This window comes from Macaca mulatta, chromosome 1 (genome assembly GCF_049350105.2).
Source record: "Macaca mulatta isolate MMU2019108-1 chromosome 1, T2T-MMU8v2.0, whole genome shotgun sequence".
NCBI lineage: Eukaryota > Metazoa > Chordata > Mammalia > Primates > Cercopithecidae > Macaca > Macaca mulatta.
The window spans coordinates 4,652,902-4,667,433 of NC_133406.1; the positions used below are offsets into that span (position 1 = coordinate 4,652,902).

General features: G+C 39.6%; 1 protein-coding gene across 2 annotated transcripts in view; it reads right to left on the reverse strand.

Annotated features, from left to right (window-relative positions):
* CATSPERE (catsper channel auxiliary subunit epsilon) overlaps positions 1-13,422 on the reverse strand; it is a 175,359-nt gene extending 161,937 nt beyond the window's left edge. The window contains exons 1-2 of one of the 2 annotated variants that reach the window (XM_001089826.5): positions 13,038-13,240; positions 10,545-10,593 (exon numbers count right to left, since the gene is read on the reverse strand). In XM_001089826.5, the coding sequence (XP_001089826.2) occupies positions 10,545-10,593; positions 13,038-13,102 (114 nt within the window). In that variant the 5' untranslated portion in view covers positions 13,103-13,240. Of the gene's footprint in view, positions 1-10,544; positions 10,594-13,037 lie in introns of both variants that reach the window. The other variant, XM_077998160.1, reaches the window with a different exon arrangement.
* Between the last annotated feature and the right edge of the window lie 1,110 nt (positions 13,423-14,532).

Below are 14,532 nucleotides of genomic sequence, written 5' to 3' on the forward strand. Positions count from 1 at the left end.
AGAATAAGATCATTGAAAGTAGAATAAGATCATTGACTAAAAAATACGCAAGAGAATGAAAAAAGAAAGTAGAATAAGATCATTGCCTGGTTGTTAAGCAGTAAGCTGAGTGCGGTGGCTCACACCTGTAATCCCAGCACTTTGGAAACCGAGGCGGGCAGATCACGAGATCACGAATTTGAGACCACCCTGGCCAACATGGTGAAACCCTGTCTTTACTAAAAATACAAAAAAAATAGCTGGGCTTGGTGGTGGACACCTGTAATCCCAGCTACTCAGGAGGCTGAGGCAAGAGAATTGCTTGAACCTGGGAGTCGGAGGTTGCAGTGAGCCGAGATCATGCCATTGCACTCCAGTCCGGGCGATAGGGTGGGACTCCATCTCAAAAAAACAAAAAAACAAAACATACAAACAAACAACAAAAAAAAGCAAAAAAAGAAAGAAACCAGGCAGTAAAAGAGTAAATAAAAGAGCAGGGCACCAAAGATGTTCAAAAAGTATAAGCACAAAGGCAACCACTAAAACAAAGATACAAACCTTTCTAAATATAGAAAGACAATTTTTTTAAAGAAAAGAATCCAGAAGAGAAAGAAACAGTAAATATAACACACCTAAGATAAACTAATATGAGAATTGAGACCAAAGACATGTTATATAATTAAATGTGAATGGGCTTAACTCACACAGCAAGACCCAATGCATGCTGTTCGAAAGAAATACCAGAAGAAAACGGTGACCCAGAAAGACTAAAGTAATGAGAGAAAACCTCGGTGACTTTGGGTTTGCCACCAACTTCTTAGATATGCCCCAAAAAGCAAAAATCAAAAAAAAAGTTTGATAAATTGGACTTCATTAAAATTAAAACTTCTGCTCTGTAAAAGACACTGTAAAGAGAATGAAAAGACAAGCAACAGACTGGGAAACAATATTTGCAAAGTTACTCATATCTGATAAAAGATTGGTATCCAGAATACACAAAAAAACTCTTAAAACTCCACAATAAGAAAATGAAAACCCATCTTTAAAAATGGGCAAAAGATCTGAACAGGCACCTCACCAAAGATCATATACAGGTGACAAAGAGAGGAAACAAGAGGTGCTGGAGAGGATGTGGAGAAACAGGAACACTTTTACACTGTTGGTGGGACTGTAAACTAGTTCAACCATTGTGGGAGACAGTGTAGCGATTCCTCAAGGATCTAGAACTAGAAATACCATTTGACCCAGCCATCCCATTACTGGGTATATACCCAAAGGATTATAAATCATGCTGCTATAAAGACACGTGCACATATATGTTTATTGCAGCACTATTCACAATAGCAAAGACTTGGAATCAACCCAAATGTCCATCAATGACAAACTGGATTAAGAAAATGTGGCACATATACACCATGGAATACTATGTAGCCATAAAAAAGGATGAGTTCATGTCCTTTGTAGGGACGTGGATGCAGCTGGAAACCATCATTCTCAGCAAACTATCGCAAGAACAGAAAACCAAACACCGCATGTTCTCACTCATAGGTGGTAATTGAACAATGAGAACACCTGGACACAGGAAGGGGAACATCACACACTGGGGTCTGTCATGGGGTCGGGGGGGGAGGGGGGATAGCATAAGGAGATATATTTAAGGTAAATGACGAGTTAATGGGTGCAGCACACCAACATGGCACATGTATACATATGTAACAAACCTGCACATTGTGCACATGTACCTTAGAACTTAAAGTATAATAAAAAAAAAAAAAAAAAAAAAAGGAAAGAAAAGGAAAGAAAAGAAAGAGAAAAAAAAGAGAAAGAAAAGACTCTCCATATCGTATGTCATCAGGGAACAGCAAATTAAAGCAACGAGATACCACAACACACCTATTAGAATTGCAAAAATCCAAAACACTAACAACGCCAAATGCTGGTGAAGACGTGGAGCAACGGCACTGCCATTCATGGCTGGTGACAGTGTAAAATCGTACGGCCATCTTGGAGGACAGTTTGGCAATTTCTTACAAAACTACACATACTCCTACCATATATCTAGCAATTGCACTTTTCGGTATTTACCCAAATGAGGTCCACATGAAAACCTGCACACGAATGTTTGCAGCAGCTTTATGTATAATTGCCCAAACTGGGAAGCAACTGGGATATTTTTCACTAGGTGAATGGATAAACTATGGTAGATCCAGACAATAGAGTATTACTCAGTGCTGAAATGAAACGAGCTATCAAGCCATGAAAAGGCATGGAGGAAACTTAAATGTGTATTGTTAAGTGAAAGAAGCCAATCTGAAAAGGTTACATACTGTTTGATTCCCACTAAATGACATTCTGGAAATGGCAAAACTACGGAGACAGTTAAAAGACGTAAGGGGCTAGGGAGAGGGAGGACTGAAAAAGGCAGAGCAGAGAGAATTTTTAGGGCAGTAAAACTACTCTGTGTGATACTATAATGGTAGAAATACGTCATTAAACATTTGTCCAAGCTCACAGAATGTACAACACAAAGAGCGGACACTAATGTAAATTACAGATTCTAGTTACTAATGATGTATCAATATTGGCTCATCAATTTTAAGAAACGAAGGACACCAATGCAAGATGTTAGTAATAGGGCAAAATGGGGAGGTTTTATGGGCTCTTTCTATACTGTTTGCCCATTTTTCTATGAACCTAAAACTGCTCTAAAAAATAAAGTCTGTTAACTCTTACAAAATTTTTTTAAAAGCCATGGGCAAAAGTATACCAGAAAAATGGTCCTGTCCAAAAAAAAAAAAACAAAAAAAAAAAACACAACATAAAAGCAGGAATTGTGACTCTGATATTAGATAAGGTAGAATTCAAGCCAAAACGTATTCAAGATGCAGAACAATGAGAACTCTCCTCTGCTGCTGGTGGGAATGCAAATGGTGCACCTACTTCAGACAACAGTCGTGGGCCAGGTGCAGTGGCTCATGCCTGTAATCCCGGCACTTTCAGAGGCTGAGATGGGAGGACTACTTGAGCTCAGGAGTTTGAGACCAGCCAGGGCAACACAGCAAGACCTTGTCTCTAATAAAATAAAATTAGCTGGGTGTGGTGGTGCATGCCTGCAGTCCCAGCTACTCAGGAGGCTGAGGTGGAAGGATCGCTTGAGTCCAGGAATTCGAGGTTGCAGAGAGCCATGATGGTGCCACACACACCACCCTAGGCAACAGAGTAAGAGTCTGTCTCAGAAAAGAAAAAGAAGAAAACTGTTGTGTCGTTTCTTATTTGCTGTAAACATATCATTGCCTTCTAACACAGTAATCCCATTCCTAGGTATTTAACCAAAATAAAAATATATGTCCCCACATATGTACATGAATGTCCACAGCAGTTTCATCTGAAATAGCTCTAAGTTGGAAATAACCCAAATGGCCATCAACAAAGAATGGACAAATGGTGGCATAAGAAAGCAAAGGAATACTCAGCAATAAAAAGGAATGAAGTTCGTATATATGCAACATTATGGATGAATCTGAAAGCACTAAGTCAAGTGAAAGAAAACTGACCCCAAAAGGCTATATACAGTATGGTTTCATTTCTATGACTATCTAGAATATGCAAAACTATAGGATCAGGAAATAGATTTGTGGCCGCCAATGGCTAAGATGGGGAAGGTCAAGCATGACTGCAAAGGTGTGATGAAACTTTCAGGGGTGATGTCAATGTTCTAGATCTTCATTACTACAGTGATAATGCAACTGTATGCATTGCCAAAGGCTCATCTAGTGTGATGAATATGCTTAAAGGGAGTAAATTTCATTGTATGTAATTACCTCAACTAATTTGCCTTTTACAAAAGAAACTAAAGAAATATATAATCATAATATATAAACCTTATCTGGATCTTGATTTACATAAACAAACAGAAAATGACATTTATGTGACAATTGGTCATTTGAATACTGACTAGATATTTGATGACACGAAGGAATGATTATTAATTTTTAGGTGTGCTAATTAGTATTGTGGTTATGGTTTTTTAAACAACTTTGAGATATAATTCATGCCATACAATTCACTCATTTAAAGTGTACAATTCAATGGTTTTTAGTATCTTCATATAGTTCTGCAACTATTACTGTAATCGATTTTAGAACATATTCAACACTCCACAAAAGAACTGCCACACTCCTCGGAGGTTACCACCCTAGCCCTGTCTCCCAGCCCTAGGCAGGCACCAACTTACTTTCTGTCTCTACACACTTGCCTATTCTGGACATTTCATGTGAATGAAATCATACACGTGGTCCTTTGTGAAACGTTTCTTGCACTTAGCGTAATGTTTGCAAGGCTTATCTATGTTGTAGCACATAAAAGTACTTCATTCATTTTTATTGACAAGTAATGTCCCATTATATACATGTACTACATTTTATTTATCCTTTCATTAGCTGTTGAACATTTGCATTGTTTGCACTTGGGGGCTATTATGAATAATGCTTCTATGAACATTCATGTGCTAGTTTTTGTGCGGACATTATGTTTTCGCTTCTCTTGGATGTAAAACTGGAAGTGCAATCTGCAGAACACGTTGGTAACACTATGTTTAACTGTTTGAAGAGCCACCAGGCTGTTTTCTAAAGTGCCTGCACCATTTGACATTTGTCCGCAATGTAAGAGTTCCCATTTCTCCACATCCCCACAAACACTTGTTATTATCTGTCTTTTTGATTACAGACATCTGAGCGGGTGAAGTGGTATCTTACTATTTGATTTCCATTTCCCTGATGGGGATGTGTTTACTGGCCATTTGGATATCTTCTTTGGAGAAATGACAATTCAGATCTTTTGCCCATTTAAAAAACTGGGTTGTATTTTTATTACCAAATTATATCAATAGTAGTTCTTTATACATCTAAAAACAAGTCCGTAATAAGATATATGATTCACAAAATTTCTCTCCTATCCTATGAATTGTCTTCACTTTCTTGATGATGTCCTTAGAAGCACAAAAGATTTTAATTTTAATGATGTCCAATTTATCTATTTTTTCTTTTGTGGCTTGTGCTTTTGAGAAACCATCACCTAATCCAAGGTCATGGATTCTCCCTTATGTTTTCTTCTATAAGTTTTACAGTTTTAGCTCTTATATTTAGGTGTTTGATCCATTCAGAGTTACAGTTTTGGATGTGGTCTGAGGTGGGGTCCACATTTATTTTTTTCATGTAGATATCTAGTTGTTTCAGTACGATTCTTTTTCCATTCAATTCTCTTGGTATCATTATCAAAAGTCAACTGACTGTAAATGGGAGGTTTCATTTCTGAACTCTCAATTCTATCGTATTGATGTATATTCCTATCCTATGTCAGTACCAAACTGTCTCAATTACTGCAGCTTTGTAGTAAGCTTAGTATTCAAACGACCAATTGTATAAATGTCAAGAACTGTGAGTCCTTCCACTTTTTCTGTTTCAAGACTGTTTTGTCTATTCTGGTGCTCCTGAATTTCCATTTACAATTTCCTATGAATTGCCATACGAAATTGTTAAAATAATTTATTAGTTCTAATAGTTTTTTTGTTACATTCCTTGGGCTTTCTATATAGAAGATCATGTCATCTGCAAATAGAAATAGTTTATCTTTCCCTTTCCAAAGTGGGTGCCTTTTAGTTCATTTTCTTGCATTATTGCCCTGGCTGTGGTCATTTTTAAAAAGAGTCTTATCATTTAAAGGTACACACTGAAACATTTATGGATGAAAGGATATGTCTGGAATAGTTTCAAAATAATTCAGGAGGGAAAAAAGTGGGTGATAAAGTCAATGAAACAAGAATGGCCATAAGCTGTAATACTGGAGCTGAGTAACGGATATATAAGGACTTAATCTCCATACTTTTATGTATGTCTAAATTATGCTAATTTCTATATTTTATGTATATTTAAATGTTTCACTTATAAAAGTTTCAAAGATGTAAGTTCAAAACACAAAACAAATTCTGTGGAAACTGCCAAGCTTACATATAAACCTTCCCAATGATTAACTTAAATGTAGTCAAGTGCCTGCAGAAAGTTCCCACAATACTTACCAACTTCATGTTTAAGTGATTCGGTATTATTTAAACAGAAAACTGATACACTGTTTCAATTTACACAGAGTGGAGAAGGATTTTTTAGACATGCTTTTCATCAAGAAGAGTCATGGAAAACCTCTGAAGTCTTCTGTACATTCAATATTTCCTTTCTCTCTCTCTCTCTTAGAGACAGAGTCTCATTGTGTCACCCAGGCTGGAGTGCAGTGGCATGATCATAGCTCACTGCAGCCTCTCCCTGCCAGGCTCAAGCAATCCTCCCACCTCAGCCTCCTGAGTAGCTGGGACTATAGGCATGCACCACCATGCCCTGCTATTTTATTATTATTATTTGTAGAGATGGGGTCTCACCATGTTGCCCAGGCTAGTCTCAAACTCCTGGGCTCGAGCAATCCACCTGCCTTGGCCTCCCAAAATGCTGGGATTTCAGGCATGAGCCACAACATCAGGCCCCTTCCCTTCTCTTAATATCACTTTCAAGCAAGCTGCAATATCATTGGTTTTGTAATATTACTCACTTGCCCTTTATCTACCTTTTTTGCTGATAATCAAACTCCAGGGTCCAATTTGCATTTCTAAAATGACATAACTGTTTTGGCGGTCATTTATGAATTAAAGATGGACCATTTCTGCCAAAAATAATAAAGAAAAATCGAGATTAAAAAGGTGATTCTTAAAAAGACCAATAAGGCCAGGCGTGGTGGCTCACGCCTGCAATCCCAGCACTTTGGGAGGCCAAGGTGGGTGGATCACGAGATCAGGAAATCGGGACCATCCTGGCTAACGTGGTGAAACCCTGTCTTTACTAAAAATACAAAAAATTAGCGGGGCGTGGTGGCACACACCTGTAGTCCCAGCTTCTCGGGAGGCTGAGGCAGAAGAATCACTTGAACCCGGGAGGCAGAGGTTGCAGTGAGCCGAGATCGTGCACTGCACTCCAGCCTGGGTGACAGAGCGAGACTTTGTCTCAAAGAAAAAAAAAAAAAGAAAAAACAATAAAATGGTCCAACACATGGCAAAACTGTCCAAGAAAGGAAGATCAAGTGTGCAAATAAATTCTATTAGAGACATAAAATAGCTACAAACAGAGATTGAAATGGTAAGCAAAGATTCTAAACAAATGAATAGCAATAAATTTGAAAGCAAAGTGGTAAAAGCAAATATATATTACACAGATTCCTCTTGCCTGGTTTTGAATATTACAAAGTTTATACAGCATGTGTTCTTTTCTGTATGGCTACTTTCACACACTATAGTGAGATTCGTCCATATTGTTCTGTGTCAACACGTGGACACAGTGCACTCATTTCCACTGCCGTGTGGTACCTCACTATGTGAATACACAGAAACGCATTTATTCCTCTATACTACTGATTGACATGCTTCTGGGTTGTTTCTAGTCTGGAGTGATTGGGAATAATGCTGTTGTAACCACTCCTATATAGGTCTTCTGGTGCTGGATGTATACCTAGGAGTCAAACTAGTGTGTCACAGGATACGTATCTATTCAACAGTATTGGATAATAGAAAACAGGTTTTCAAAGTGGTTATACCAACCTGCATTCCTTCTAGTAGTGTATTAGAGTTCCTATTGCTTTACATTCTGACCACCCCTTGTTATCTTCAGTCTTTTTAATTTTAGGCATTCTGATTGGTTTGTAATTACATCTCCCTGTAATTTTAATTCACATTTCACGAATTTTTCATAAGTTTACTGGTCATTTGTATATCCTTTTTTGTGAAATATCCCCTCAGGTCTTTTCAACCTTTCTTTTTTATACTTTAGAAAATTTTAAACAACATTGTAATGATGTGCTTCTTAAAGACGTGGTAGAATTCCCATATGAAACCATCTGGGCCTGGTTCAAATTATAAATATTTATTTTTTTATAAAAGGAGTACAACACTGATAGAAAACACAACAGAAACTGTTAAATTATTTAGTAAAAATTAACTAAAGACTCCTGATTCTAATTTACGGGTGACACCATACAGTGCTAGGAATTCATTTTTGTGTATTGTGTTCTCAGCCACGATAATTTACTCCTACGTAATTCTAGGCTATCCCTGGATTGCAGGAGCTGGAAACCAGGAAACCCTCCTCAAGGGTTCTGAATGATATTTACATTCTGAAAATCAGATGTGGACTGGAACTTGTGAAAAAGAGGAAGTCATTTGTCTTCCTCAAGCAGTGGTACCAAAAGTCCAGGTTTCAAAGATAAAAGTGGTTTTGGGGAACGCCTCTATCCTATATTTCTATTAAGCACCATCCCCCACTAGGTACTGGGAGAGATTTGTAGCATGGACACAAATTTCCTCCGGGTACTGATCTCTGGTGGCAACAGCAATTTTTTGACTATTGATAAACCAAAAAATTAGTGGGGGTTTCTAAGACCCTTGCTTTCCTAGCCCTCCCAACAGTTTGGTGAGCACCTAATTTCCTTTAACAAATAAATTTCTGCTTGAAATCTAGAGTGGTTTCTGCTGAAATCTAGAGTGGTCCTCTGACCCCTGACTGCCACATGCTCCCTTAAAGGCAAGGATAATATGACAACTATTTAACAAGTTGTACAGCACAGGCACTGACAGTTCCAAGCGAATACCAGGCAGCATGCTATCCAAGTGTGTACTGGCTGGATTCTGCCTGCCTTAGACAGCATCTGGAAATATGGAAGAGTGTCTTAGGTTACAGAATCCCTGAGGATTGTCACTGTCACTTAGTGTTTGGGAACCAAGGAAGCAAGATGTTCTGCAAAGGATAGTTCCTCACAATGAAAACTTTTCCTGCTCAAAATTTCAGTGGTATCCCCACTGAGATACACTTCTGTGGAGCAAACTCATGTATGAATATTGATAAAAGAATCTCATATAAAATAGTAACAATAGTCCCTGAAAGCATATTGAAATACTACATTGATACTGTGTGGGGTTTTTCCAAAATCCAAGGATGATACAATATAAGTGAATATATTAATATGATTCACTATGATAACAAGTCTAAGGAGAAAACTCATAAAACATTTTTCTGTAGACTGTGAAAAGGCATTCCACAATTCACTATAAATATCACTTATAGTGACTATTTTTACCATATTCAATAAATTAGGAACCAATGAATACTTTGTTAATTTAATGAAATGTATCTCTCTCTGCCCAAAAGGGAGCATCTGTTTAATTGGGAGACATTAGAAAAAATCTACTAAAGTTAGGAAGAAGATAATGAGATCAACTCTGGAGGGCTACATCATTCTTCATGAATTGGAAGATTCAATATCATAATGATACCAGTTACTATGAAAACAGTGTCAGTTCTCCCCAAGTGCAATTCCAGTCAAAATCTAAGCAGATTTTTGTTTGTGAAAATTAACACTTTTTTGAGACTCTGTCTCAAAAACAAACAAACAAAAAAAATAGAGCCCCCAAAAGTTTAAATCATAAGACAAAGGAGGAGAGATACTTGGCTCATCAAAATTTAGCTTTTTTTTCCAGTAAAGTATCCATAAACAAAGTTAACAGAAACTTGAAAGAGATAACTGAATCTTTGAAACCAACATTTGATTAACTTTTAGAATACAATGTAGCTAGCACTGTGTTAATCAGAAAAGGCAGAAAACTAAATAAAAAATGGGCAAAGGGTATGAACAGGTAATAGAAGGAGAAGCCTGCATAATACGCAAAGAGATGCTCAAAATCACCAGTCATCAAAGAATTGAAAGTAACAACGGCAATAGCTATCACTGGATAATAATGAGATTGGGAAAAAATAGGAAATTTAATAATATCAAATTTTGGTGAAGATGTACATTGAGTGAGAACATAAATTGTAACTGCCATTCTGGAAACAATCTTGCAGAACTTCCTTAAATTAAGTGTATTTCCCATGGCCAGGCAACTCTATTTGGCTACATATAGCAGGTAAATGATTGCACAGATATACAGATGCATAAAAGGACTTGTAGAGAGGACACTCATTACAGTATTGTTTGTGATGGCAGGAAGCTATATGTCCAGCAATAGGGGTATATAAAATATAATTGATTTACACTAGTAATTAGGCAGCAATAAGAAGAAATGAAGTAGAAAGTATTGAATAAAAAAAGTAATATAGAGAATGAGGTCTATAGTTTGTGTGACCAAACATCCTGATTTGTCTAGACAGTTCCAGTTTATACCTGTTGTATAATTATTAATAGCACTCCCATTCTCAAGAGGTTAGGAAGTATACTGAATGGTTATCCTACCTATATAATAACACCACATTGTGAATAGTAAATCACAAAAACACTCAAAACAACACTATTTTTGCTACATGCAAATTTAAGGACATGGATTAAGGAGGGGACCTGTGTTAGGGTAATACACGGGATGAAAGAAATGAAATGGAAGAGCGACAATGACTGTAAAACTCAATATGATTAACTCTGCTCTCTGCTTTAAAGTTCAAAAAATTTAATACTTAACTATAATTTATTAAAAATTCAACACTTACAGTACTTCTGGTACTAAAAATGCGATAGTTTGGGCTGTTACTGGAATACCTGTGGAGGAAGAGGCCAAGTATGAATATTAAAACTAACTTATTCTTCAAATATGAGGATTCTCTACATGGTCAGGGCATAGCTGGGTTGCCAGGAGCTTCACCCTTCTGCCTAATTCCCTTCCTGGACAGCAACTCAGGGCTGAAATTGGGGCTATCAGTGACCTCTACCCACATCTCTGGATGTGTTAGGGTTTGCTCAGTATCTGAAGACAGTAAAACAAGATGAGAAGTTAATACTCTTTACCTGTTTTTTTTTTGGTAGGATGAAAACTCTTGAAGAACATGGGCTGTAACTCTTTCACTTACAAAGAGTTAAAATAAGAATAAAGATTGGAATTTCAAAACCCAGTATTTCTTTCTTTTTTTTTTTTTTGAGACAGGGTCTGTCTCTGGAGTACAGTGCAGCACTTTTGGCTTACTGCAGCCTTGACCTCCCAGGCTCAAGTGATCCTCTCACCTCAGTCTCCCGAATAGCTGGGACTACAGGTGCATGCCACCACGCCCAGCTAATTGTTGTATTTTTGGGGTAGAGACAGGGTTTTGTCATGTTGCTGCAATGGAGGGTTCTTAACTCCTGTCTAACGCAGGATTATCAGATTCGTCTAACGCAGCCCTGTCCAATATAATTCAAGCCACCTCCTATTAATTAAAAATGTTCAAGTAGCTACTTTAAAAGCATAAGAAGAAATGGGTGAAATCAATTTTAATAATTTTTAGCTTTTAATTAATTAAAACTAAACAAACTAAAACTAAACTTAAAATTAAACTTAAAATTAATAATATTAAGTTTTATTCAACACGTAATCAGTATAAAACGATTATTAGAGAGATATTTTACATTCCTTTTTCATACTAAGTCTTTGAAATCCAGTGTGTACATTACACTTACAACACATCTCAATTTGGGTTATATTTCAAGTGCTCAAAAGGCACATGTAGCTGGTGACTATCATAAATCATCACCCTACAATTCCTTCAGCTTCCATTTGCTTCAAGAATCTATTCCATGTCTATATTGCATACCTAATTGCAATTGGAATTGCTCCATCCCTAAAGTTTTAAATCAGAGGCCTTTTTTCTGTATGTAGAGGAAGAGTTGCTAGGATTATGCAATTCCCTTATCAGAATTATACAAGCCTTAATAGCACTCTGAATTCTTATTTTTAACAGAAATCAGTCACCTTTATAATGAAACACATTTTCTGTATATACAGATCGAATAAAAAAAAGTTCATGTATTTTACATATACCTATAAATAAAACCGAAATCTATTGTCATTGAAGGCTTTTTTTGAAGTGTGAACCACCTCACACTTCTTATGACTCTAAGATCCCTTTCATTACAGAGAGAAAAATACAAGTGGCAAATTTTGTACTTTAATTTACAAAGTTAAATTATGTAATTTAATAAGATCTGGTAGTGAAAGGATGAAATGACCTTTCCTGGCAGGCCTTTTCTCCTCACCTGCTCCCTCAACAGCTGCTTCTCACTCCTACTGGGGCTGAGGACAGGCTAGGGAGAGAACAGTCCTTCAAAGAGTCACGTTTAATTTATTAATTTAGTCCCAGATAACAATGACAATGCCTTTTCATCCTTGCTTTATCATGTCTAATATTTAATGTATTCTTGTTGGAAACGGATCTAAGAGGCCCAAATGTATGTGGGGTGTGCAGATAGACACGTGCTATTTTTTAATGAAAAGGGCACTGTCATCTCACTCTTGGACCACAATGATCCTCTCCTCTGGCAAAAGAAGGGTGCACAAGGGGAGAGGAATGTAAGTATTCACAGGGGCTGGGGTGTGATGGCTCATGGCTCACAGCTCATGGCCTGTAATTACAGCACTTTTGGAGGCCCAGGCAGGAGGATCCCTTAAGGCCACGAGTTCAAGACCAGTCTGGGCAATATTGTGAGACCCTGTCTCTGCCAATTTTTTTTTTTTTTTTTTTTTTTTTTTTTTTTTTTAATTTAGCCAAGCGTGGTGGCGCGTGCCTGTGGTCCCAGCTATTCAGGAGGCCGAGGTGGGAGGAGCGCTTGGGCCCAGGAGTTTCAGGCTACAGGGAGCTATGATGGCGCCACTGCATTGCAGCCTGGGCAACGGAGCAAGAGGCCGTCTCTAAAACAGACAACCGCCGCCCTAAAAAACAAAAAAGTAAGATTTCACTGGGACTCAGATGTTCTGAGGACAGCATGAAAGTACTGCGACCTTACTGCAGGAACTGGATCAGCAAAGTGCAAACAGCGGCCCCTCTCGCTCATGGAAAACTCTCGGGTGGGAGCGGCGGGACACTGGTGCCGGTGTTGGGGAGTCGGGAGACGAGGCAGTGGTCGGCCAGGGCCAGCGGTCCCGGGGCGCATGGGGTGGGGAGCGGGACCCTCCCGCCCGCCCTGCGGGGGGTAATCCCCGCCCAGTCGCTCGCCTGCGACTGGCGTCTCTCTACCTCCAAACGGCCAAGCCACAGCAGCTCAGCCACGACAGCAGCACGGCCACTTCCCGGACTGACATGGCGCCTGCTCCGCCGCCGCCCAACCGCCTCGGCCACTCCGGTCCAGGCCTCGCGCATTCCCGGGTGACGACGGCCAGGCGGGCGGCAGGAGGCGCTTGGGTCCCGGCGCGGCTGGACAGGGCGGGCCGGGCCTGAGGACCAGCGAGGGAGAAGTGTGCGCGTGCGCGCCGCTGCCTGCGCTCCCTGGAGGCCTGAAAGTAGCTGGTAGCGAACCTGCACACCGGATTTTAGGAAAGGCAGAACCAGGCTTTCCAGCAGTGAGATAGCAAAAACACTTCGAAAAATCCGAGTTGCCAATTAAAAAAAAAAAAAAAAGAAAGAAAGAAAGAAGGAAGGAAGCAGGGAAGGAAGAAAGAAAGAGAAGAAAAAGAAAAATCCCAGTTGCCTGAATGAATGTGAAACTTTTAAGGTAGTGTGTGTTTTAGCCCACATCTTCATGTGACTGTGTATGGACACTGCAATAGTAAATACATATCTGGCAGTGCTTTCCAGGGAGCAGGCACGTTATAAGTGATTGTCGTTGTTGTTGTTGTTGTTGTTTTGAGACGGAGTCTCGCTCTGTCGCCCAGGCGGGAGTGCAGTGGCCGGATCTCAGCTCACTGCAAGCTCCGCCTCCCGGGTTCCCGCCATTCTCCTGCCTCAGCCTCCCGAGTAGATGGGACTACAAGCACCCGCCACCTCGCCAGGCTCATTTTTTTTTTTTTTTTTTTGTATGTTTTTTTTAGTAGAGACAGGGTTTCACCGTGTTCGCCATGATGGTCTCGATCTCCTGACCTCGTGATCCGCCCGTCTCGGCCTTGTTGTTTTTGAGACAGAGTCACCCTCTGTCACCTAGGCTGGAGTGCAGTGGCTCCACCTGGCTCGGCTCACTGCAACCTCCGCCTCCCGCGTTCAAGCGATTCTCCTGCTTCAGCCTCAGGAGTAGCTGGGATTACAGGCATGTGCCACAGGGCCCGGCTAATTTTTGTATTTTTAGTACTGACGAGGTTTCCCCATGTTGCCCAGGCTGGTCTCGAACTCCTGGCCTCAAGTGATCCATCTGCCTCAGCCTCCCAAAGTGCTGGGATTACAGGTGTGAGCCACCAGACCTGGCCAGGCACACCATAAATGATTTTTATTTTATTTATTTATTTATTTGTTGCAGGAGACTGGAGTTTTATTATTACTCAAATCAGCCTCTCTGAACAACAGGGGAGCAGAGTTTTTAAGGATAGCTTGGTGGGTTGGCGGAAGCCAGTGATCCAGGAGTGCTGGTTGGTCGGGGATGAAATCATAGGGAGTAGAAGCTGTCTTCTTGTACTGAGTCACTTCCTGGGCGGGTGCCACAAGAACAGATGAGCCAGTTGATTGATCTGGGTGGTGCCAGCTGATCCAGCAAGTACAGGGTCTGCAAAATCTCTCCAGCACTAATCTTAGGAGCAGTTCAGGG